The sequence below is a fragment of the Parasteatoda tepidariorum genome, chromosome 11 (assembly GCF_982258835.1).
Source record: "Parasteatoda tepidariorum strain Cologne lab strain chromosome 11, Ptep-v5.0, whole genome shotgun sequence".
Lineage (NCBI taxonomy): Eukaryota > Metazoa > Arthropoda > Arachnida > Araneae > Theridiidae > Parasteatoda > Parasteatoda tepidariorum.
The window spans coordinates 31,192,545-31,220,342 of record NC_141765.1 but is presented as its reverse complement, the minus strand read 5'-3'; the positions used below and the strand labels follow the sequence as shown (position 1 = coordinate 31,220,342).

The 27,798-nt window shown below is 28.0% G+C and overlaps 1 protein-coding gene across 6 annotated transcripts in view; it reads left to right on the top strand.

The window, feature by feature from the left end:
* The window catches only part of LOC107448943 (uncharacterized), a 122,190-nt gene that overhangs the window by 70,124 nt on the left and 24,268 nt on the right, over positions 1 to 27,798 (top strand). The window contains exon 1 of one of the 6 annotated variants that reach the window (XM_016064317.4): positions 27,230 to 27,736. The exons of 4 other annotated variants lie outside the window; for them this stretch is intronic. In XM_016064317.4, the coding sequence (XP_015919803.1) occupies positions 27,657 to 27,736 (80 nt within the window). In that variant the 5' untranslated portion in view covers positions 27,230 to 27,656. Of the gene's footprint in view, positions 1 to 27,229; positions 27,737 to 27,798 lie in introns of those variants that run through there. One more of the 6 variants, XM_016064318.4, reaches the window with a different exon arrangement.

Sequence of the window (27,798 nt, the reverse complement as noted above, 5' to 3'; positions counted from 1 at the left end):
AAATGGTAACTTTATAATTGTGTGCGAACTTCATAATTGTGTGCAAAGTCATATCAATTCACTTTAAAAGTGTCTTGAGATAAGGCGAAATACATTAAAAGTAAAATTAACATTAAGGGGTCCAAACTCTCGACAACTCCCAACCGAAACTATAAGGAACGTCTTTTCTAAATTGAGGCAATTATATTTTAAGGGTCAGAAATTCAAATGAGCTGGGGGAATAAAAAGGTACATTAATTGAAAGAAAGTACGCTTTTGTATCTGATTTCGTAACTTAATATATCACTTACAGTAATTATTTAGCCCATTTGAGGTCACTCACCTGAACCATTAACTTTCAATCCTAGTACGGGATCATTAGATCCAAATTCGATCCATCATTAGATCAAAATTCGATCCATCATTAGATCAAAAGTTCCGTATTTTCTTTTTTTTTCCTTTTTTTGTGCACTGTAGAACCAAACAAATAGTGTAACTTACTACTTACTAGAGTAATAACAGTTGTTTTATTTCTGTCGAGCGTTGGTTAATAACAGACTAAATATTGTTCAAATGCAAAATTTTATTAATCAATGGTTCAATAAAATATCATTTTTGTTATAAGAACAGATTTTTATAGTTTTCATTCGGCTGTATAATCGGATATGAACAACAAAACTATATAGGATTTTGGCAATAGCATATTCAACTCCATGTAATAATTTAAAACTAAACCTAGAATATAAGGTGTCTCTTGCATCAAGCATTAGTACATAATAAATTATATTAAAGATTAAATAAGATGCAAACAATGCAGATCATGGGAAATTCTGTTTCAAATAAATCTGGGGTGGAGCATTATGACGTCTTCCTGAACTAAGAAGTTATAAAATAATCGTTAAGAAAAAAAAATATTAATGCGAGTAAAAAGATTTTACTGGTTCTTTACATGAATTTCAAAACTCCAAGAATATTTACAACTTGCTTTTACAATCACAAAATTCTGTATCACAAAAAGTTCAATTATCTAGAAAAAGAAAACTGTAAGATAAATAAAAAGTCATTACTATTTTTTACTATTTTTAATTGAATTTTTAAAAAAAAGATTCGAAATTTTAGATTAGACGATTCAAAAATTTTATAATGTAATTTTTATTCACTAAAAGACTTACATTTTAAAATCATGATTTTCAATTTTTTATTGAAACATTTATCATCTATAAAGTCATCTGTTGAAAAAAAAATTTCAACTAAATTCATGAGCTCTAAGAGAAAATAATTGTGACCTTTATAAGGATTTATTTGCAAGAATTATTTAGCATTAACCGTTTTGCAGCCATAAATATTTAAAATGAAATCGCCAAACAAATTAAAACAGTCAGTCTACTGTAGGATAACCTGTTATCGTAAAAATCTGATAAAGTCATAACTATCAAGTAAAATATTTTTCTATTTTTCGATACGAGGCTATAATGTTCCATAATTCCTCGTACTAAATTATATTTCTGGAAAATTATTCTATACATTTTAATGTGCTTATTATAATTAAAATATAAATTACATAAATTTTTATGATATTTTAATTTGTTAGTGATATAAGAATTGAATAATTACTGAAAGTATATAACTCTTTTATAGTTCATCAAATATTTAGATGTAAGTAATAAGTTTTTTTTTCAGTTTTAAATTGATAAAGGTGAATTGTTCCCCAAAAGTAACATTTAAAGCTATAAATTACTGAGTTAATAATTTTTCTTATTTAAAATGATAAATAATTCTATATTCCATTATTTTATCACAAATTTCAGAATAGGAAAATCTTCTCTAAAGGAATAAAAGTCTAAACCTTTTTACTATTTATAACTTTAACTAAACAGTTTCCATTCAAGCTGCTCACATTTACCCTCTCTCGAAAATTGTACAATTTGTTGAAATTGCTTAAAAGTAAAACATTTGTTGAAAGAACTCTGTGTTTAACATTTAACAATTATTTCAAAAAAATATATATAAATGCATACATATAAACTTGAATATGTTATTCGAAACAAACTTCACGCGAAAACCCTATTTTAAAAAAAAAACCTTATAAAATTCTATTTTTTTGTTAATTTTAAAATCTTTACCAAAACGCTTCGGTAAAAGTTATCGAATTTTTTGGTGTTACCATAGAGCCAGAAAGGTGTTAAATTTTATCATATTCCGATAGTTTTGATCATACTTTTTTTTTCTCAGTGAAAGAATGATTCTTATTTTTTTAACTTTATTCTATATTTGCAACAAAAAAAATTCCTGATAGAAAATGAAATTTTAAATACTTGTGCCATTCCAATGTAGATTTTTTAGATGTCTTCTATGTAGATTTTTTTAGACATATATTTTGTGATTTTTAAAGTTTGTGAAAGTTAAAAATAAAATATTTGCTCGAAAGCTTTATTATTGCACATTTTTACTATATGGTATTTTTCTCGAAAAATTTGAGTTAAATTAAGGCGTATTTTTTTAATTATTATAAAACTAAAAAAATTCCTATTAATAAGATTAATATGATAAATGAAATTTATCATATTAATTTTATTAATAGGAATTTTTAAATATTTGTGCCATTCCAATTAATTACTTTCATTCAAACTATGTAGAGTTTTTTAGACATATATTTTGTGATTTTTAAAGTATGTGAAGGTTAAAGGTAAAATATTTGCTCGAAAGCTTTATTATTGCACATTTTTACTATATGGTATTTTTGTCGAAAAATTTGAGTTAAATTAAGGCATATTTTTTTAATTATTATAAAACTAAAAAAATTCCCATTGAACTTAAAGGTGTATTTAAGCATAATTTTTTACGTCGACGACAAGAGAATCATACGGTAAATAAGGAAAAGGTCCCAAGTAAATAATTAATGCAACATAATATACATCGTACTCTAAGGCCCACTCAAATCCGCCCACGCAAAAAAGCACTTTATTTCACAATATATCATATGGGACATGATAGTTGTAGTCCCACACGCATTATCTGAAATGTAATCTTCTAAAGTCCCAGCCGACCAAACAATATTGAAAGAATAAGCGCTTTCCATTTTCTTTAACTTTTTTCGCTGCATCTATCAAGAAAATTCTTCCCTAGTTGCTAAAAAATATTTTTCTCAACCGACATAAGAAAAAAACCTCTTGTAAACATTCCTTGGTATTTTAAGATATTTGGTAAAAGTTACGAAACTGAATGCAATAAAATATGTAATAAGCGATTGCCTGAGGTAACATAGATGTTATATATTGCTTACGATATAATCTTTGTTTTGTTAATGACATTTTTAGAGAAAAATACGTTTAAAAGTAATCGAATTAGGTATTTCAATATTATAATTAGATAGAAAAATTATTTCTGTAATTTATCCATACAGTTTGTCACGAAATTTTCATAAAAGAGCATTACGAAAATGTAAACAATTTCTTACAAATAAATGTGTTTAACTTTTTATATAATCACCGCAATTTTTACATTTCTTAAAAATTTATTTAGTGCTAAAATAGTAATTTCTTGCCGTTTCGAAACTTTGGGTAGCTTTGAAATTTCTTTAATCATCATCATTCAATTTTATTATATCATATTTATTATTTTGATTTTTAGTTTACCGTTTTTATAACTCTAAAACATTTTTGCAATGTGTCCAGTATCTATTTTTTCTCATGTTAACCTGAAGATTTTGCTGACCAGACCAAAACTTAAATACTGTAAATTAATAAATAAGAAAATCATAGCTGTAATTTATCCACACAGTATATCTAAAATGTTAAGGCATCCAATAAAAAAGCTCGAAAGAGGTTATTCTTGTTAATTGAAATCTTTATAAACATTTACAAATATGCATACTTATTTTTTAAAAATTGAGATAATTTTTATATGCGTACTTCTTTTTTAAAAATCATCGTAATTGTAAAATCTTTTAAAAATGCATCTATGGCCAAAAGAGGAATTTTAGGTCGCATAAAATCTTTCAGGCAACTTAAAAAATTGTCCTTTATAACACTTTAATTTTATAATGTTATAAATATGTTTTATAATATTATAAACATGGTCCTCAGTTTTAGTTAACCACAATTGAATCCTGAAATATTTTTGCACAGCGAACAGTTGCTAATTTTCACTCAATTAAAAATCAAATCGGATGATTTTACTAGACAGCCCGAAATTGATAACTTTGAATCGTAGACATTGTTTTGCCAAAGTAGCAGATTGCATAGCTGCATTAAGCTGTTGCGAAAAATATGTCCTTCATGAAGGATTTAATTTAAAACCTGTTTTTTCTTTTTTTTAATATTCGCACACAATTTGTCTAGTTTTTTTTATTACATCACCGATAAAAAGATATAGTCCAAACTACCAGAATATGGTCAAATTTACCATGTTACAGGCTCTATGGTAACACCAAAAAACAATGTAATTTTTACAGAAGCACTTTGGTAATAACTTTTTGGTAAAATTAAAATAAAGCACGCTTTTATAATCACGCTGTTTGGTAGTAATTGGGTAAAATAAAAGTAATTTCATGCGAAATTTTGTAATTTCAGCAATGCTAGAATAGTTTGAAAGTGACGCAAAAGTACTCATTTTGATAATTTGTATTTTATTTAGCAATTACTTGCTAACTTTGTTTCTCGTCCGTTATTAGTTTTTTTGTTATATAAGCCATATGTTAACATCTAATAATATTTAAAATTATAAAAATTATGTATTTGTAAATGTACGTATTCCTGTACTAGGCTGAACTAAATCAGTAGCTTAAATAAATACTGCATCAGAGTAAATAAAATTACTACACCAGGACTGTCTCAACATACTAAAATGGAAACCCCTCAGTATCTGGATCCGCACCCTAGATGCATTAATTTATTAATTGTTACGCACGCATGCGCAGGCTTGTGTACTCGTTGCAAAGTTCGGCTAATATACCCTTTTCAATTCGATATGCAAATAGCAAATGATAGAGAAAGACAGCACGTTGTTATTAATGCATCTTTGTGATGTTTTTCTTTAATTTGCACGTCCCGCAGTGGACTGATCGTTAAGACACGGCTCCCACCAGATCACCGAAGTCAAGTATCACTGGCTGCTGTCAGTGTGCGGGTGGGTGACCACTTGGATCAGTCTGCGTAGGGACCGAGGGTGTGCTGTATTGGTCCTCGTTAAACTGTTCTACCGTGAAGTGCTCGACTTCGTGTGCAGGTCATCGGGCTACCAAAGCGGGGAGTCATCCCCTCTGCAGAGGATCAAAATTGTGTTGTCTTCGGATCATCCTCAGGGATGTTTCCCAGACCATCGCCAATAGCCCATTGTGCAGCTCTAGTGCGACGTAAATGAACTACAACAACAACATCTAATTTGCACAATCTTTTAGCAAACTTGAGTAGGGCTTTTAAAGGGTGTTTTGAAATGAGCACACAAGTCTTCATATGAATGTGTAACAATAAATAAATAGTTAAAAATATTCGTGAAATAGTAATGAATGTTTTAAAAATTAATTTTACACCCATCAAGTCATTCCGCCAAACACTATTCAAAATGAAGGTAGCGGATTCAAATTAAAGCGTAACCATGGATATATTACAGTAAATATATAAATTTAGTTTAGATACATACATGGTCGTACGCTAAATGCAAATAATTGTTTTTCTTTTGTCAAACTGCAGAAAGCATAACATAAAAATGAGAAATACTGCACAAAGATATTGAACCAACTACCTCTACACTTCTGAGCGTTTGACAGAAAGACAACATCCACGGCAATGAAATCCCCAATAATCTATGGTTGTTTCACTTGAACCTCGCCGTGCTGTATTGCTAATCCGCTAACAGCTCTGAAACGTATATGTAATTAGTTCGAACCCCGCCGATGTATATTCTTATTGTCTTTCTTAAAATAATGTTATCTGTTTTATAAAACTGAAAAGAGTTTTTAAGCTGTTCTTTGTATTTAGAAAGAAAGAAACTCATATATGTAAATAAATAAATCTCACTACCCCTTAAAAGAAAGATAAAACAGTCATCATAGTGTAAATATCTGAGTTTAGTATCTTTAAAACACTTTAATTAAACATTTTAAGCCCTCATTCTTGTCCTTTTAACTCTTTTTATAATTGAGAAATTAAAAATTATAAATAATTAACAATCAGCTAACTCGTGTCAACCATTTAAATAAACCGTCGAAGTGAAAACAGATTATTACCATTCTATTTGGAAAAAAAGCATAGACGTAAGAAAGTTAGTATTTTTAGATGAATGGTAAAATGAGTGACAATTCTGAAGGTCATTTTGGTAATTTTCTTGATACTTTAGAGCATGGCATACAAAATCAATTATTTGGTTGCATTTGCTTTTGAGATTTGCATTTGCAACTAAATGTGTTGTAATAAAAACTATAATTTTGAAAAGCAGAATATCCGGTAATCCATAGCAACAACGAACGGTAAAATTACCATATGAATGATTTAAATATCCTATATTTTGGATTAATTCTCAGAATTATGGTTTCTTTCAGCAAAAATATCTTTAGCATATAAGTATGGTGATTTTGCCAGAATTTTTTTTCTCCTTGAAGTACCACCCCGTTAAAATTTTGACCACTTTAGCTTGTTTATTTATCTAGGTAATATTTTTAAGTTATTTATTTATTAACAAATTTCTATCGAGCCTCCAGTAAGCACGAGCTTTAAATACTTGATTTTTAAGAGATTTTAATGTTGTGTTTTTTTAATTATTTTCATAACCGTATAAATTGATATTGGTATATTAAATTTTGCCACATTAAATTTTAAGGTGAATATAGACAATAATGAAACTATAATAAAACTTGTTGATTTTAAAACAGCCTGAAAAGTGACCCTTTTTTCTAATGTTAAATTATGTGCAGTAAATATCAAAATATTTAATTTTTCTGTCGGAAACTAATTCAAACATTTATCATATTTTAATAAATTTTTAAATTATTCATAATAGAGCTTATCCTAAATTCTATTGTCTAATTTTCTGCTTGATAAGCTTCAATATAGGCTTAAATGAGCAATTTCAGTAGCAAATGCTAATTTCCTTTTGAATAAACTTTATTCCTCTAAATCTTTGTGCTTCAATCAAATAATTGGCTTATTAATAATACATGACTTAGCACCTGCTTTAGCAAGACACTTTTTTCCGGATTTCATTCACAGTTATATCAGCATTCTACATATAAAAGTTAACTTGTGCTCATCCGGACAGAATTCGCATGATTGAATTTGCATGCAGTTTGATGAAATACCTAATGTGTAATATAGTTAAATAAAAAAATAATTTTAATTGTTTGTTGAACTATGAACAATAAGTCGAAATGTCTTCGAAATTGTCGTTTAATTTTCCAGCTACCTTAATCTAATTTATTTTGTTCGCTGCTTTGTTTTTAATTTAAATATTTAGTTTACCGATGAAACAAAATTTTATTCCTGAAAAATTTGTTTGACTAATATCATTAAATATTCAATAAATACACCACCATAACATTGGTACCATAAACCATACTACGGTGTAAATTTGCTTGAACAAAATTATGATGATAAATTGAACCATATTTCAGTTTAATTTGATTGACAGTAACATGAAATGAAATTTAAGATATTTGAATATATGGTTCAACTCAATGCCATATTACGGTTGTACCAAACTTAATCAACAACACACGCTCAGAAAGAAAAAAGCATGGTTAGAAATACCAGAATATGGTAACATTTACCGTGTTTCTGTCTTTATGAGAACACTAAAAACTCGGTAATTTTTACCGAATCACTTTGATAATAATTACGATGAAATTAACAATAAAATATGGTTTTATATTGTGTGATATCATTTTATAAATGTATTAAAATTTGGTAATTTTATCATGATGTCTCAGAGCATTGCATAAAAGTCATTTATTCGGTTAAACTTATTTTTCAGTTATTTATTATTAAAATGATATTATTAAAATTTTAAATACCAAAATTTCCAGTAAACCGTTGCCATATGAAAGGAAAAAATTACCAAATGAATGGTTTAAATACAATATATTTTGGTTTAACCGGAATTATGATATTTTTACCTGAAATGGTATTTTTACCTACTATACACTACGATAATTTTACCAGATTTCTTTTTTTTTCGAACAGTAGCGCAAGTGTAGCAGTTCAAAAATTTGCAGCAGATTTATAAAACAGCTTCATACTTTTAAATGCAATTGCATCCCAATACATTCGCTTATTAAATAGAAAATTGTGAAACAACGTTTCCATTGGTAAATTGTCAATTTCCGATTTAAATACTACTTAAAACTATTTAACTTTTTTATGTTAAACTACTTTAAATATTAGAAGACATTATGCTATTCGTGACTATGCTTTATAATTTACTTATATTATTTGCTTATTTTATTAATATTTACTTTCATGACTATGCTTTAATATTTACGGTTTACATGCATTAATATTTACTTATGATATGTATTTTTTTATTTTTTTATTTAACCAACAATGCGTTTCAACGAAAAAATGACTCTAAATTACTAATGTAGATACATGGCTGTGGGAGACATATAGAACTCATCCATAATGAGCAAATTGCAATAAATTGGGGGAATTACTAACAAACGTAATATTAGAATACTAATTTATTAAATTGGATCGAATATTTAAAGTAATTAATTTATTTACAATTTTTTTGCCATTTTAGACTTTCATTTTTGAAACTCAATTTCTTTTGCTGAGCAAAACATTAAGGAAAAACTAATACTTTAATATATTTTATTTTATTTAATTAATAAGACCTATATCTCAGCTAATATGAAATATTGATTTGTCCAACTGCTTTATAAAATAAAACCCATATTTCACCTATTTAAGTTTATTACATGTAGTTTATTATATGTATTTTTGCTCTTTTAATCACCTACTTATTTGCAAAGTATTAATCAGTAAAATTAAGTTTCGCTACTCATGTAGTATTTAGCGAAGGAGAAAAAAAAATTTGTCTTGGAAGAAAAAAAATTTGAATTATTTCATAATTCGAATTTTTTTTATTTTATAATTTTTAATGCATTGATAATATCAAATAAAGAAATTTGAGGATTACCTCAAACTTCCTAAGTAATAAAGTAATTTATCGTTAATAACTACCTAAGTAACAAAGTAATTTATCATTATATTTCATATGCACATTAAAAACTAATTCATATGCACATTTTATTATTGATATCTTCTGCATGAAATTATGATAGAATGTTAGAAATAATTGTTCTTTGTTTAAAATAAATACCACACATATATTAAGTTAATAAATTTTATGATAATCTTGATTATTTGTATTATTCTGGAGTATCCTTTAAAACTATGACACAGTTTTAAAGGCTTCCTTAATATTTTTTTATCAATTGATTTTTCATATAAATTCGAATTATTAAAATATATTTTAAAAGGATTTCTGAAAAAATACAATCCACACTAAAAATGCATTTTGACAAGTGATTAGATAAATACCATAACAGAAATACTCTAGTAGAGCTAATTGTGCCCGTCTCTATGATACTTTTAAAATTACTTTTTTTCTTGTTTCTGAAAAATGAATAAAATTCTTTCAGAACAATTATTCATTCATGAATTATATTTTGACAATATTTATCCTCAAAGGATAAAAAATACAGGTTTCATTATTATTTTTTTGAAGGAAAATAGCTCTCTGTGTTCTGTATATATATATATGATAATCATATATATATTGTTTTTAATTACATGGAAACTTTTTCCCCTTTCATTTAATCATTTGTCGTTCCAATTTTAATCATAAATTCTGATTCTCAAATGCATTTAAAGGCGATATCTTTACTTTAATACTGATTTCTTCTATTGTTAATCTGACTTTAATTTTGGGTATCTAAAACACAATAAAAGGAAGGAAAGAAATTAGCAAATATTAAAGAACTCTTTTTGTTTTTTTTCATCTTCCAGATGTTGGGAAAAAAGTTTATTTTTTAAGAAGGTGAAGTATATTGTTCAACGAAACTATGATAATTAGTTTTTTTTTAAAAATCTTTAAGCCAGATGAATAAAGGAGACTTATTTCTCTGAACAATAATAAATCTGAGGGTATTTTCAAAAGAAAATAAATGAGTCTTTTGAAATAATCCTAATTTGAGAAAAATTACTTTTTATTTCATGAGGAATCTATTTCGTTTCAATTTATAAGGATGTATTACTGAATTTAAAAAATAAAAATATCAAAATTGCCGCTTTCCAAGACATATAATTTTCAAAACATTCAACAAAATTAATTGAAGGAAAAAGATAAAGCAGAGTTTGAATCAAGTAGTCCCATTTTTTAAAAAGTTAACTAATCAGATGCAGGATAATAGATGATAATAATAAAGTATAAGCTTATAAATCACAATTTTTACCAATTTGATTCTTGTTCATTAGATAATAATTAATGTTATTTTAGAGACATTTTAGAAAAGTTTCTATATATACCAAAAAGGTATACGTATTTTTTAGTTGCATGGGATTTTTAAACCTGGCGAAAATAATTATTAAAAATGTTCAGTTCCTAAATAGAGGATTCGAGGGATCCAAACAATAAGATATTTGAAATTATCAAAATAATATTTTATGAAAATTACTCAGTTTTTATCCTTCTTCCTAAGTCTCAACAATATGGGACCTACTATCTTGCAATCACGAGATGAACCCCAAACTTAACTGAAAGCAACCTCACTGAGCATCTCGCGATTACCAAGCGGTACCAGAGCTATAGCTTGTTCTAATTTTGTTTTGCTAAGTGCTTTTCGTATACTTAAAAAAGTTAACTTTCAAAATATGCATTTATTTACTAAATTGAATTTAGAAATTCATTATTATTAACATTATTTAAAATTCATTTGCACTTCGTTATTTTTATAAGCTTTTAAACTTATAAAAATGACGAAGTGACAAATGAATGTCTAAATATTCAGAACAATTGCAAATTTAATTAAATTTTTTGTCTAACATGGAAAAATCTCAATATGTATTTTAAAATAAATTACCATTTATTGAAAATCCATTAATCTTAATAAGTTGTACCAATATTTAAATTAGGCAATTCCCGAAATAATTATTTCATAATACCTTCAAAAATATTTTATGGGACAGTAAAAACCAATATTAGTAACTACATCAAATCTGCTTTAATTTTGAAATAAAGTAATACGAAGTTTAAGCTAATGAACGTTTTTTTTTAAATCAAAATGTATTACAACGATAAATATCTTTCAAATTTATTCAGCAAGTTTTATAAACATCTGAGGCATTAGCTCCTATTCAAAATATATTTTGTTAATTTTCGTTAATTTATTACACAACTAAGAACATACATATTTATAAAGGCGAACTTCAGTTTCTGCAAATTAAAAGTAACATTGCATACTGCCGCAAACACTCGCCAACTCGTTATCGATTGTAAACATTTGCAGACGAAATCAAAAGGAGCCAACATAGAAGTTTCCGGAAGCAAAAATAATTAACGTATGGTGTGAAGGCGAGTGATCTTGATGTAAACTTCATGCGCTTTCGGTGTTTAGTGCTTTCATACACCCTATAAAAGCTTGATTTGATGTTAATTTGAAGAAAAAAAAGTGTTCATTCATACAACTTTTAAGGTTTCTCAACATCAAATTTGGAGACATTCTGTGTACCTTTCGTCAAGACAACAAAAAAACCAGACAAATTTCGCTCAATTGAAATAATTGTACCAAGTGTAAAATAAGCGAACCAGAGCTGGTTAAGGATGAGGAAAAATGTTATTAGAAATGGTATCGAAAAATAAGCCCCATTAGTAAAATCTCTTTGAATAAGATGAAAAATAGCAAGAAAAATTATTATCTTTTATAGCATAAAATTTCCACATTTTAAGAATTGCAATTCCTCATTATAAAATATTGTGTTTAAATTCTGCAAAATAAGCTTGATGCTGATCCTGATTTAAAAATTAATTTGATTCATTTTCACCCGACTTTAAAAATAATCAGTACTTTGAAAGAAGTTCAAAGATTCTGTTTAACTATATTTTTAAATAATTTGTTATTTTTTATACAATTTCGTTTCATCTGAAATTATTATTTTTAATTATATTATGTTCCATTTTATTTTAATGACGAACCTTACAGTCCAGCTACAGTGATTTAAAATGAGAAAAAACTAACGTCATTACAACAATAAAACACACAATTATAATTTCAAAAAAAACATTAAAGATTTGTTAAAAATATCAAAGTCTTTAGCATGTTCATTAAAAATGTTGTAAAATCTATATAGAGAAAAATTTTACGTATAATTATTTTCTAAATGATCTTACATATAATTTTTCATTTCGTATATTGTGACTTTTTAGAGTATATTAAACCATTCTTTCTTCATTATTTTTATCATTCTTAATTATTTTTATCAGAGCAATCAATTTTATTATTTATAGTTTCATAAAAAAAATAATAAGCAAGACAAACCCTATGGTATTCCAATACTGTAACGTCAAAATATTTTGAAAAATAGAAAAAGAAACATCATGAGTTGTTTTATAATTTAGAAAACGTAGAAGATTATTATGAACTCTTTCGATAAAATGCTTTCCCTTATTATGGTAGAGACTCTCGATAATACTGCAATATTCCAAGGTAGAACGAATAAAAATAAAATAAATTATTTATAAGGTTTAGTCTTTTTCGAAGTCTTTGGTTTTGCGTTTTAGAAAACCGAGTTCACGAAAAGATTAGGAAACTAAATTATTTATGTGATGAGAAAAAACACTGAAAATTAACAAGATATTTAATAATATCCTAATGATTTCAAGCAGTATTGTTAATTTTGTATGAGAACATTAAAGGTTGTTATTTATGTATATAAGTAACACTGGAACATTTTTCAATATTAAGATCTAAACTTTTAATATTATACCAACTTTATAAGCATCTATGTTTTGTTGCAAACTAATTGCATCTGAAATGATATATGTTGTTACTTAAATAAATTAATACTTTAATAAGGTAAATTAAAAGACTTTATTTTTGGTAATCAGAATTGTTTGATTAATTTATTAGCAAAAAGAGCGATTGCCTTATAACACAAACTTTTTACTAATATATCTAGGCAAAACGATTTAGGAGAAAAGGGGTCGTATAGAGAGTAAAAAATAAACGAACCACCCTAAATAACTTTTGATCTAATGATCGGATCTCCACGTTCCAGGACTCAATCTTGCTGGTTTTAGAGGTAACCTCATATATACTAATTAATTATCGCAAACGATATTTTAAGCTGCGAAATCAGGCACAAAAACGCACTTTCTCTGAATAAACATATCTTTTTTTCGACGAATTCGAATTTCTGAGTTCCCAAAATATGGGGTAGCCGCAATGTGGGAAATATGGTCCCAATAGTTTGGTCAAGAGAGAGGTCCGAAGTTTGGACCCCTTAATATTAATTTCATTTTTTGTGTATTTCTTCATATCTCGAGAGCATTTTAAGCGAATTGAAAAATATTTGTACATAATTATTAAATTTTTGTATCCAAAGACAATTCCATGCAAAAAAAATATATAGTAAATATTTATTATTTTTTTATTATTTCATTTAATAAAAATTTAAAAATTTTGAATTGTAAGGTATACAATTTTTTCCATTTTTTGAGGAATGTAAATTTACATGGCAAAATACAAAGTTTGAGCGAAATCGGTTGAATAGCTTTTTAAGCTAATTGAAATCCAAAGTTATTTCGATTAATTAAAAAAGTTATCTCCCAATTCAATTCAGCAAACTGCAAAAAAACTTTTTTTCTTTTGTGATTATTTTAAATTTTATGCTGCTTTGATGGATTTCTTCAATTCATGATCACCATCATACTTTTTATGTAAAAGAGAATCATAATATATGATTTATAATATTATGATGAAATAATAATAATGATAAATGTTAAAGTATAAATAATGTTAGAATATTAAAAAAATGTATAAGATTTAAAATCATATTATAGTTCTTAGTTTTGCTGCCATTAATTTTAACAAATTTCATTTTTTACTAACAGGAGTGCCCAAAATTTCAACAATGGTGACTATTTTTTTAATCTACTTAATAGAAAAGTAATGAAGCATAGACTAAAATACTTGATACAGTTTAAATTGTGAAAATTCGAGAAAAAAAAATCAAAAGTTCAACAAATTCTCTATTCGGCAAACTTTATAAACCTTTTTTTCTATTATGATTGCTCTAAATTTCTTACGGCATTGGTAAATTTTTTTTCTATAAATGACAACCATCATACAAATTTGTAAAAGGGAATAATATTAATTTATCATAATATGATGATACAATTGTAATAAGAATATTAAGCACATATGTCTAAGTAGTAATAATGTCAGAATAAGAAAAGTTAGTCTTAATTTTAATTAAATTTAAAATTTCATTGTAATTTATATATATATATATATATATATATATATATATATGCAGCGACATACATTTTAATAAATGTAATTTTTTTACAAAAGGGAATTACCAAAAAATCAATTACGGTGGCAATTCATTTTGTAATTTTTCTTTATATATTTATGGAAAAATAATAGGGCATTGACTTTAATACTTGATGTTTAAATATTCTATTCTAATTGGCGACGCTGCGAAAACCTCTTCGGAAAATATATTGTTACTCATTAGGCGAGCAGTTGAATTTGAGGAACTAAACACTCTTAAACCGTAATTGGAAGTGATGAGGGTATTCCCTCAATCATACTCAAATGTCGCTCGGTAATGAATATAAATATCGTCGGGAAAACTCGATTGATATGAAACCTAACCTAAGTTGATTTCGCACTACAACCACGATGAGTTATCTGAAATGATAATACCGCATAGAGGTAAGTAAATCGTTTCATTTATTTAAAGCCGATGTCAATTTGACGAAAGTGCAAATGATCGATTCTGAATATATTATAGAATATCGAATTCAGGCGGTTCATTCGACTAAGGATCATTTAGATATAATTTCTATCGATCACTGGTACGGCGAGGCTATTAAGAATTATTGAGAGAAGATTACACATTAAATGGCCGAAAAGATAGGATGAAAAAAACATCGTCAAAAGGCCTTAGAATTTAGAACAATTAAATTTAAAGTATAGTGTAGAAACAAAGCAAGTGCCGCCAGATTCGGCAGAATACATGAGTTTAATTTGGCAGAATACATCAGTGCCAATTTCTAAACTGAGATTTTGATCACAGAAGATAATTCCTAGAAAACTAGGAGAGAGTTAGTCTCCCTATTTGTTATTTGCCTATTTTATTATTGAAAAAGGTGGAGCGATAGTTACAAAATTCGATTTCTAATTAGTTACAGCGTAAATCTCTAGTTCTTCAGTTAACGAGTTCGTTATTTTTTTTTTGTTTGTTCTTATTCGCAATGGTAGATTATTGTGAGCAACTCGCTAATTAAATAGCAATAAATTAGTGCTAGAAATTATTGGAATTTTAATATCGTAATATTTTGACAGGAAATATCCAAATTTCATGATATACCGTGATGTTTTTTTTTTCAATTATATTAACACTATTTTCGTAATGGTCAATATTTTCGTGACCCAAATAAAATTTATCAGGACTAACCACAGTATCGTAATCGATTAATATCGATAATGCTTACGATAATATCTTATGCAATATTTACTGTTTTCAATTATGAAAACGATATAATCGTATTTGATAAATATCGTTATCGATAATATTCGCATTATTATGGTATCCGATATTTAGTCGTTGTCAATAATGATCGTAAAATTATCGGTGCCGATAAGGATCGTGTTTTCGCTATTTATCGTAGCCATGGTGCCCACAATACATCATGAGAATAGTTTTGAAATATTGTTAATTAGAAAAAATATCAATATTTCGTGAAATATTGAAATTTCGCCTCACTCTACTGCAAATTGCAATTTAATCACTTCGCATTCCTCCTCCCTCAGTAAAAGGAGTACCCTCTTTTAGAAAATGAACTAAATGTGTCACCTTTTGCAAGGAAGGTACTAACGTTTTTGATCATCGGGTATAGTTCTATATAGAATATGACCGAACATACTCCGTTTGTAACTGTGTCGGTCTATAGTTTGCGGGTAATGAAATAATGTGGGTATAGTTTGCGAGTGCTTTTGCATAAGATAATATGACTGGGCATACATTGTTTATAGCATTATATCAGTTAAGCATGCTTGTTCACTCAGTCACCTCCAACCATCCAGAGAGAGCCGTGATGGCACAGGGTATAGAGCTCTCGATCGCAATGAGGTGACCTAAGTTCGAATCCCAGCAATGGCAAGTTGATACGAAATCCGAACCCAGGTCACTACAGTGCTGACGCAAAATATCCTCTGTAGTTGACGGATTTTCCTCTCCTTGTAACGCAAATGCTGGTTAGTTCCATTAAAAAGGCCTCCGTGAAGACTAGTTTGATTCAATGATTGATCCAGAAGATCCTTTGTCTTCTGGGTAGGGTTCAATATTACAAAGCTATCCAGTTGGACATTGGTAGTCGTAAACTGAAATAATGGTCGGTTGTTCAAAACCGGATACAAAATCATCCGGAGAGTAAGAAGATAGTTGTGTGACAAGTTCGTTGTTAACTCCTTCGATAATAAAGACGACCTTTGTCGATGATCACTTGCCAGAACTTCAAATCTACCGGTGACGCAAGGTGTTTTTTGAAAGTCATGAAGTGGTCAAGTTTGTACTAGAAGTACTTACTTAGTTTGTACTTACATGTGACGCATGTAACTGAATTCTTGAACTCAGGTCTTATTTTAAGTTTTTAATGACACAAACATTAAACATTCCAAAAAGTAACGACCGTTTAAAAATTTCAGCATGACAACCCACCTTTTTGATCAACTTCTTGGACGATTCAGAGGGACCAACGGCTCTCTATCAGCTCTAAAGTAACTCCCTTGGACTTCTTTTTGTACCGGCACTTGAAAACTTCCGATTTAGGACACCGTTTAGGAACAATTGACCAAATTTAGAGGTCAAGACTCCAAAGAACATTTCGGAAAGAGCTGTCTGTTCTGCCCTGCTGGTGGATCGGTACCTTGCAGATTTAAGTGTGTGGGTCCATCCGCCTTAAAGTGCAAATAGAATATCTCGGGAACTGTGTAGCTGTTTTCTACCCGGGATTTTAACACCAAGTTCGGGGGTCATCTCAGTAGACGTCACAATCACATGTGGGTTAACTCGAAAGGGAGATTTATTTAATTTCGTTTTCAGGTGTCATTAATAAACTAATTTTATAGTTAAATATTTTCAAATTCTCGTTTTACTCAGTCTCTCTTTTTTATATTAAAAAAAGAGAAAAGACCACTTAACAGAACACTTTAGTTATTTTTTTTTCTTTTTTTCTGCTAATCGATATTTTTTTTAATCATTCCTGCTGCTAAAACTTACTGGTTTTTCGTCTAAAAATGAAAGAATTTTTCAAGGAATATATGTAAAATGATTTGACATAGGAATAGAGGAATTTACTTTTTTAATTAGCATGGTTTACGTTTGTCATGGTCACTTGGAGAAAATGAATTTTTAATTTGATAATTTACCAACTGAAAAAAGTATCAACTTAAAAATTATTCTCGAACAATTAATTTCATTTATTCCTCTTCATTAAAAGTTACGTGTGATTTTTTTTTTTCATTGCCGATTTCTAGAGCGAATAAAACCATTAAACAAAATCATTTCTTCAATATAAAACCAAAATTAGTATTTTATTCGATAATCTTCTAAAAGAGAAAAAATGTCTTTTCCTTTCGTGATAAAAAGATTTGTTTCCTTAAAAATAAAAATCTAAAAATAATCCGAAAAAATTAACTTAAAAGGACAATTAAGAGAAAAACACTGGGAAAAAAAGCCCTCTGTTAATAATTATATGATTTTAACAACCAATTAATTCAATTCCAGTAGTTGAGCCAGAATTTATTTATTCAAATGAAATTAGATGTTTTTTTAAAAATTAGATAACATTTAAAAATATAATTAAAATTTTCCACTTCATACTGCTTAAAAGAATTATTAGGGCTTTGAATCAATTCTCAAATTATTTTTAATTGCAATAATTACTCTTATTTTATTGTGATAAAATAATATACAAATAATACTTTTCAACGGGTCATTTTTTTTAAAAAAATTCATTGTATTAAATTGAAATATTTTCTTAATTTTTGTTAACATTTTAAACTTGTCAAAAGATTACCGTATGAGAGATTACTTTTTATTGGTATTTCATTTATGACAATACTAATATTATGTGATTGTAATTACAATCAAAAATAAAGTATTAAAAGTTCCTTTAAATCAAATTCAAACTAAACTTAAATGATTAGTTTTTCAGAGAAATATCTTATTACGTCAAAATAAATACTAATTTATATTACATTTGGGTTCAACTCTCCGAATCGAAGGTGTTTTTTATGGTACTTCTCTTCTGGCTTCATGGTCCTGGCTTTCTTAAAGGTGCTTTCTTCCCTTTATTTTAGGAAACTTAGTAATTATTGCAAAATACAAAAGAAAGGAAACTTTCACTACTGCTCTTCAATGCTGTGTTAGCAAGGAGTTAAATTCTAATATTAATTCAAAAAATTTAGGCAAAGTGTTTCGTATTTTATGTATGAAATAAATTTTAAGAAAAATCATTTTAAGCAAATTATTTAAAAATTAAGACACATTTGTCTTGCTTCAAAAATCAGAAAAATGACATACGTAACTGGAAAATCAATGATTCTATTAGGAACCTGTTAACTTTACTTTTGGCCACAGAATGTTTTTACTTCAAATATTATAATTTCTTTAAATTCGCAAAACCCTTTTCTAAAATCATGAAATTCAAATTTTACGAATTTGAGATCAAAGCTTACGTTTCTATTCCAATATTAATTTACTCGTTAAAAATAAAGTAAATAAATAAATAAAATTTGAAAAAATGTCGCTTATTGTAAAAATTATATTTTGAGATAAGCTGTAAAAATACTATTTCTGTTAAAACAAATCTGAGAAAAGCTATATGATCTGCCAAATATCTTTTAAAAACTCTTACTTTCCAAAATTTTTACAATTGCATATTTTCGAATCATAAAATTCTAATTTTCTGAAGTTGCACCATATTTTTTTAATGAAAACTTGATAATATGCTTTAAGTAAACATGAAAGCATTCTATTTTACATTATTGTGAATTAAATTTAAATGATATACTCATTTTTGAATAATTTAAAAGGTATTATTATCCAATTATATATTTTTGAAATTTGCATCGTTTATATCTGTACGGTCCCATTAAAAAGAATCAAATACCTTTTTTTTTAAAATCCATTTTTAAAAGATTGCTAAATTATTTTCTTTATTTCTGATTTTCCTCATTTATACAAAGCATCCATCGCTTTTCTTCTTTCCTTTTTAAAAAAATTAAAAAGAAAAAGAAAAAAAAATTTCTTTCTGTAATCAAATATTAATAAAAATAATTTTTTTTATTAATATTCTGTATTATTATTTATATTTTCCCCTGTGGCGACATCTAGTGAATAACAAATGAAAGCAAAATAACCAGATTGAGAAGTATTATAGGAGGCTCACTATATCATAGGTAGGCATAGATAAAGGCAGAAAAATCCCCTATATTAGTACCTGATCAGGGGGAAGCGAGGTCATTTTTCAATCGGCATTTACCCTTCTCTAGATTAGGAACTTTTATAGTCCACTCTTTTTCCATGCGTTGAGGGAAGCAAGTTGAAAGAGGTGGAAAATCTCACCTTTTCCTCAGAATTTAGCGAATGGACACAGGACGACACCAAAGAATCTATTAAGGGAATAATAAATCTCAAATTACATATTCTTTGACCCTGTATTCGGGTCATGAATCAAAAATTGTAAAATCGCCTCTAATCCTGATATAAGTAGATTAAGTATATTTATAGTATTTTGAATTCTTCAAAAAAGATTGGGAAATTATTTTATGTGTGGCTTTTATGACGCTGTATTTTTTTAAACAAAATAAAAATAAGTGTTGTATAAATGAAAATTTAAAAATTTCATAAGTTTTCAAGTTTATGCAACAAAATTAAATTCGATAATAAACTATTATGGAATTTATTTTACATTAAATAGTATTACTATTATTAATAGTATACTACCAATTGTTTAATAGGTGCGTATGTACTCATTTCGTGTTCTTTTGAAATATTTCAAAAAATTCTTTCTGCATATAAATCTGACTTTTATAAATTGACTTAAATATTTATAAAACAAAGAAAAACAGTCGTAAAATAAATACATAGGACTTATTTAGAGTTTGCAAAATAGTCCAAATTATTTTTAAAATTATTGTTGGATTTCTCTATGTATTAAAAAAAAACATAAATGAATTAATTTATTTGTGTATGAAACCATAAATAAGCTCAGCTAAAGTAAGTTCGTTTTATACATCAAATACAATCTATTGTTAATGCTTTAATGATAATAAATATTTACTCCTTATTAAAATATTCTTCGATGTTAATTAATTATTAATTTATTATTTTTTCTGTTTTTGCTGTAGTTCAAAAGTTACAATTTCATTGATCAACATAACGTTAAAAAAACACGCGTATATATATTCAATTAATATAATCGACTAAAGCTTTTTTAAACTGAAGAATAAACCTGTATCTGTTTTTAAAAAATATGAAATAATTTTTATGTAATATAATATTTTTTAATAAATAGAGAAACTTTGAACCAAACGAAAGTTAAAAGATTGTGCTATGAACACGGAAAAAGAAGAGAGATTATGATTTATTTATTGGAAAGACAGATAAATGAAATAAATGATATCTCTCCTTCGTCCAGTCTAGCTGACAATTTCGCTATAGGGAAGCTCTCAAAAGGTGTGAATATGACATAGATCTAAATTTTAAGCTCTAACATCTATTACTTTTACTTCTAAATTTAATTCATGGTAAAAATTTTAGAGCAAATTTATAATTCTGTCTAGTAACCGGAATAAACAAGAATTGTTGCAGACGTTTTCTATAAATAACTTTAAAAAAAATAATAAAAAAAATCGAACCGAAAGAGCCAATTTTGGACATTTTCATGATATTATCTAAGCAAATGTAACAGGAGAAAAATGTTTTAAATAGTGTCCTGATCTTTATAAATAAAATTTGGAGAATAAAGTTTAAATAATGACGGTTACTTGTAACAAATAGCAGATATAATAGTTATCCTTAACAAATAGCAGAAATAGCTAAATGAAAGACTTCTAGGAGTTTAGAACAAAATTAAAATTTAAACCTGGTCTATGCCCTGAAGTTAAACCAAACCGCATTGCAGAAACGAGGAAAAACTCGGTTCTAAAGATCGAGTTCAGCCTGGTCTAAGTTAAACCTACTATGGGGTATTCTGAATTGTTTTACAAGTTTTAAATAAATTTTAAATATGTTCGAAACAATGTGAAACATTACTTAATTGAAAAATATATTGCATTAGTAGTGAATATTTAGTTTATATAGCAAAAATATTAATGGAATTCAGAATTAGCTGCTGTTAACGTTATTATCCCCACCCATTAGGGTGTGCCCAATAGTTCTTCTGCCGTATTAAACAATATGAGGCATTATTTCATATTAATTTTCTAAAAGTATTTTAAAATTAACTAGTTTTGATGTCATATAATTTACTTTAATTTATTTTTGCATAAAATGTCAGGGGACTGCTTTGCTTCCCAGTTTAACTGCATATTCCAGTAAATAATGAATATTAAAAAATATATATATATTCATAATAAATTGTATATATGTATATATATATATATATATATATATATATATATATATATATATATATATATATATATATATATATATATATATATATATATATATATATATATATATATATATATATAATACAAAAATAATAAATACTTTCGTATCAATAAAAGAATTAAAACTCTTTCGGTTTCATAAAATGTCTTTGTTAAAGAGTAAGCGTAGAGCTATTCTATTTCGGGAATTCAAGGCTGAAAACATACCATTGAATAATAATTAGATTTATATTTGAAAGGAGGAGTTATTTTTAGAATCTTGTCCCTTTTTCACTTCCATATAAGGAAGCATTAAATGATTTTCCATAGTGAGTAGAGTTACAAAGGCATGTGCGACTGGGACCTAAGTACACCAATATCTGTAGTATTTAATGTGAGAGCGAACGTTTTCGCATGTCTCTTGCTGAATAACATGTTCCAATAACCATCTGGAGATTTGTCCACACCCCCTCCTGTGTGGAGTGGAGATGTGAACTGTTGTAACCACCAGCTATCTTTAAATAAAGCTTTTTATAACGTATCATGGCTTTCAACTGCATTTCTTAATATAAATACACCAATGATAACAGAGATGTAGCCCTGTTATAAGACGCCAGGATTATTCCTTAGCGGAGGAAACGTACGCTTTTCTACCTCTGGAACTAAGCGTAACGGAGGCTGACTGTTTCGTGGAAATTTTCCCCATTCCATCACCCCCGGGGGAGAAAAATTGCTGCAGTGAAAAAGCATCGAAGGAAAGGAAGGATGAGGTTGTTTTTTCAAGTACCTATACCTTATCGCTAGTTGGAATGTTGAAGTTGGATAGAGCTTCTTGTCACAGCCATGAAAACGTTTGATGTCTAAGATTAGTGCCTCAAAGTTGGAAGAAACATCATCCATGGTAGTGATTCGACACCGAGTGAGACTACAATTCTTACTGCTCAAGTTGTGAAAACAAAAGTGAATGTGCGCGAATCTTAATCATGAATATTCATGAATTGCTACGATTTAAGTGCGCGAAAGAAAAATAAAAAAAATTATATATATTTTTTTTTTCTCTTCAACGAAATTGATGAAGGTCGACGTTGGCGAGTATGTTGTAAATATTTTATTGAAATTAGATTTGAGCCTTGCTCTAAACTTTTTATTATGAATAATTGAATAGAATATTATTAAGAGATAGATTGCATTTCTTGTGCTTATATTGCTTTTCTTTTTTTAAAAAAATTATGATATAATATTCTTATTTATCGTGTATTTAAAATGTTCTTAAAGGAAATAAATATGATTCAAACGTCAATTAAATTAGCGACGGCAAACAAAATTAAGTTATTATTTAAACTTTTGTTTCCAAATGATTTTTCTAGATTAAACCGTAACAAAATTCTAAATTTCTCAGAATTTTCTTTTGAACCTAACGATGAAGAATTTTCAAACAAACTGAAAGAAATGTGTAATACTTTCAATTTTTCGGACTTAGTCAAAATTTCAGACATTCTAAGTATTTCCAGTGAGGGAAATAAAGATGAAATTGCCAAACACATCTTAACTTGTTTGTGCGATTTCAATTTTTTTAAAAATTCTTTAGTAATTGAAAATCCCTCTGGAGATGAGGAGGAAACTAATCAGTTTCAATGTAAACAAACTCAAACTGATTTTGAATCACATTTACCAATTAAAACTTCTGTAAGTCAATTTACACAAGTTAGTTTAAATACTAAAATATATGCTGATAAAGATATTATTAATAAATTTTAAAAAATAATAATAATTAATAATAATTTTAATTAACAAATTAATTTTTACAATAAATTTTAAAGATAGGTTTCTGGATTTGATGAAAAAAGTTTTTATTTATTTATTTATTTATTCATTTACTTATTTATTTATTTAATATGATCGGTTTTTGGACGGAATCTTCACGTACTAGGACTCAATCTTAATGGTTTAAAAATGTGACCTTAACTATGCTTGTTAATTGGTGCATGCGATATTTTTTAACTGCGAAATCAGGCACAAAAACGTTCTTTTTCTAAATAAACATACTTCTTTTTCGATGGATTTGGATTCCTTACCATCATAATATGGGCGTAGCCGTAATCTGGGAACTATGGTCCCAATAATTTCCGGAGAGCGGTCTGAAGTTTGGGCATCTTAATGTTAGTTTTCCTTTTACGTATTTAGCCATATCTCGAGAAATTTTTAATGAAAGAGATTTTTTTTTTTTTTTTTTTTTTTTTTAAGTGAGAGAGAGTTTTTTTAAAGCGAATCGAACACTTTTTGTATACAATTATAAAATTTGTTTTTCCAAAGATAATTCTACGAGTAACAAGTTTGTTTTCTTATTAATAATCAAAAAAGTTTTGAATTGTATGGTATACGAATTTTTATATCATATTTAAGATAGTCATTGTCAAGACATTCAAACAGATTTGGTGGCAGCCGCTGCTTCGGTTGCAAACTGTAAAATTTATTCTGTTTTGCCTATTCAAAGTTTCCTAGCAATACTATTTTCTTAGATATCGTACCCTATAACTCCTATGTAGAGAGTCTTAAGACTTTAATGAAGATGGCATTTACGAGAGAATTAATATAGGTGTTAATAGATATGAAGTAGTATATCGTAGGCTTTCGATGCTTAATTTTAATCTTGTTCGAATCGATTATTTTGAGAGATTTTATAACCATCGTTGAACAGGCGACCCAATTTCAGGTTTATGACTACTAATTAAGCGTAGTTTAACCCCGTCCCGCCCTTGTAGGGGGCATCCGAGGAGATACTGACTACTCAAAGTGCGCGCTTTACAACAACTAATGTTCAACTCTCTTGCCTTGTAATTTTGAACCCAATCCAGAAGATAAGGAAACTTCTGGATCAAGTATTGGGAGGAATTTGCCATCGTGGAGTACTTTTTGGTGGAACTAAACCGCATTTGCGTTACACGGAGAGGAGAGCCACGAAAACCTCCCACGATTAGCCTCACGGCAAGGGGACATTATTTAATTAATTTTAATCAAATTATAGATTTTGTCTCTTAAAATTGCATAGTTGAAAATCAAGTAAATATTTCCACACCTTACAATTTAAAAAGTTTCGATCTAAATGTACTTGATAGAATTTCTCGTTTCGAAATCAAATTAAACATTTGATTTAAAAATCAATTTAGGTTTTCCGTTTATCCAGCACTTCTTCGTTTTAATTCATTGTTCTACACTGTTTTGCTTCGGATTTCGATTATATTAATTTTTATTTCTGTAGCCTTGTAATCTTGAAAGCAGCGCAGAAGACAAGGGAACAATGTTAAAAAAAAAAACAATGTTAGCGTATAGTGTGGAAGAAAAAAACGGACTACCTCGAATAAGTTTTGATCTAATGATCGGATCTTCACGCTCTAGGACTCAATCTTAATGGTTCGAAGGGATGACCTCTGATATGCTAGTTAATTAGTGCGGACGCCATTTTAAGTTACGAAATCAAAGATAAAAACGTACTTTCTCTAAATAAACATGCCTTTTTTTTCTACTGATACTGATTTCTGATCCCGAAAATATAGGGGGTAACCTCATTCAGGAAATATTGTCCCCATAGTGTGGACAGGAGAGCGCATTTACCTATATCGGAAGAACTTCTCTTATCGAATTGAAAAAATTTTACACATAATTATAAAAATCGTTTATCTGATGAAGTTAATTCCATGCAAAAAATAACTTTTAGTAAATATTAATTATTTTTTATAATTTTATTTAATAATTGTCGGAACTATTTTGTGTTGTGAGGTATGAAATTTTTTACATAATTTTGAGGAATGTAATTTTTCATGGCGAATTACAAAATTTGAACGAAATCGGTTAAATAGCTCCTGAGAAATCGAATTTTAAAAATACGACTTTTTATAAATTGCGATTGCGTTATTATCGCCCATATTACCTATCAATCGAAAACAAGCTTGTTCTTCATTCCATGTAAATGAAAAAAAATTATCCGCTCCCCTTTTAAAATTGGAACCAACAAAATCATTTATTTTTATGGGTAATTTAGTGCATTTTATTAACTGTTATTGTTTTTTGAAAAAATTGATAAATATTTTAATTTTTAATCTAAAAACAGTTATTGCTTAAAATAAACTTGATCCTATGTAAAAACCTCAATATTTTCGTCTGAAAAGAAATATATTCGAATATGCTGATAGGCAGATTAATCCTAAACTTGCGTTTTTAAATTTTTGAACAAATGCTTACTATTACTTGGTCCCGCAGTGGACAGATCGTTAAAACACGGTTCCCAGCAGATCACCGAAGTCAAGCATCACTGGCTGCGGCCAGTGTGCGGGTGGTGACCACTTGGATCAGTTTGCGTAGGGACTGAGGGTGTGTGGTATGGATCCTCGTTACACTGTTCTACCGTAAAGTGCTCGACTCTGCATGCAGGTCGTCAGGCTACCGAAGCGGGGTGACATCCCCTCTGCAGAGGATCAAAATTGCGATGGCATGTCTTCGGATCATCTTCGGGGATGTTTCCCAGACAGTCGCCAATAGCCCATAGTGCAGCTCTAGTGCGACGTAAATGAACTACAACTAATACTGCTTGCAACATTTTTTTATTTTAATTTCCAAGCATTCCTAATGTTCTATGTTTCAAAAGTGATATTAATTTATTTCAAAACGAATCGGCGCTTAGAAACATATTCATTTGAGATTTTCGACTTTATCAGTGTAAACTCCGCTACCCAATTGATCCGATGCGAGATGCAAATGGTATCCCAATTTAGAGATAAGTAAATTGTAAAAGTTCGATTCTAGTGCTCACTAGTTTTGTTACAACCGCCTAGAGAAAAACGCACAATTCCTAAATCAAAATCAATCCGTTTTTTCAAACAAATGTCACCCGTCCCCACATACAGCTCTTTTTTCCCCCCTTTTTTTTCTTAACTGCTAAATTTCACATTCTTTTAGTAAACAAAAGGACAGAAACTGTTTATGGCATTCATTTGAAAATTCATTTTTCCCCTTCTAAATTCTTCTCAAATCGTATCGATATGAAAGTTAGTTAACTTTAAATAAAGTAATTCTTCTAAATTAATTTACAAGTATGTAGTGCTTTAGCTATTTAAAATGAATAAATAAATTTCGTCATTTGGGTTGAAACGAAACCAAAACTAAGTTTAGTTTCATTTTCTATTTCTTAATGGAAACTCATATTATTTCTGTCTTGAACAACACTTAAAATATAAAAAAAGCATTAAAGGCTTCCGTTAAATATAATTAAATAACAGAAATCACTACTATTTTGAGAAAAATGATATATTAACTTTTATTATGTTTTCACAGATATTGGCCACATGATAAATGTTTCTTATTTTGCTCACTAGATGGTGCCATCAGACTTAAATAATTTTGACAAACTTGGTGTTATAGAATTGATGATTTAATATTTTTATATTCGCTTGCAGATACATCTTATGTTGTTATTCTTCTTCTTTATTTATTTTCTATCAATAAGACTGATGCTTGTATAATTGCCTAATTGTTTGCATATATTAGATTCATTTTTTGCCTTGATAGTTTTCTTTAGTTCTATTTTTGAATCAAGGATTAATTTAAACATGACTCTATCACCTTCGTCCAAAATCGGCCTATATTTAGCTCTCATTTCACATATTAACGCTTTCGAAATTAGGTTTCATGGTTGGTCTTCATTAAACATTTGGCATAATACAGGTTTATGGAGAAAGAATGTGAAGAGACCGCGATGAAAACAATTTTTACATTTTTCTCAGTTTTGAATTAATTAATGATGGCTTGCACACTTCTGAGCTTGATACAACTAATGGTACAGTGGCGGGACTCCAGACAGTTTGAAATATCTAACAAGTAAGACATATCTAATTATTCGCAGCGTTTCATTTTTTTTTTTTTTTCCTTTAAATAAATTG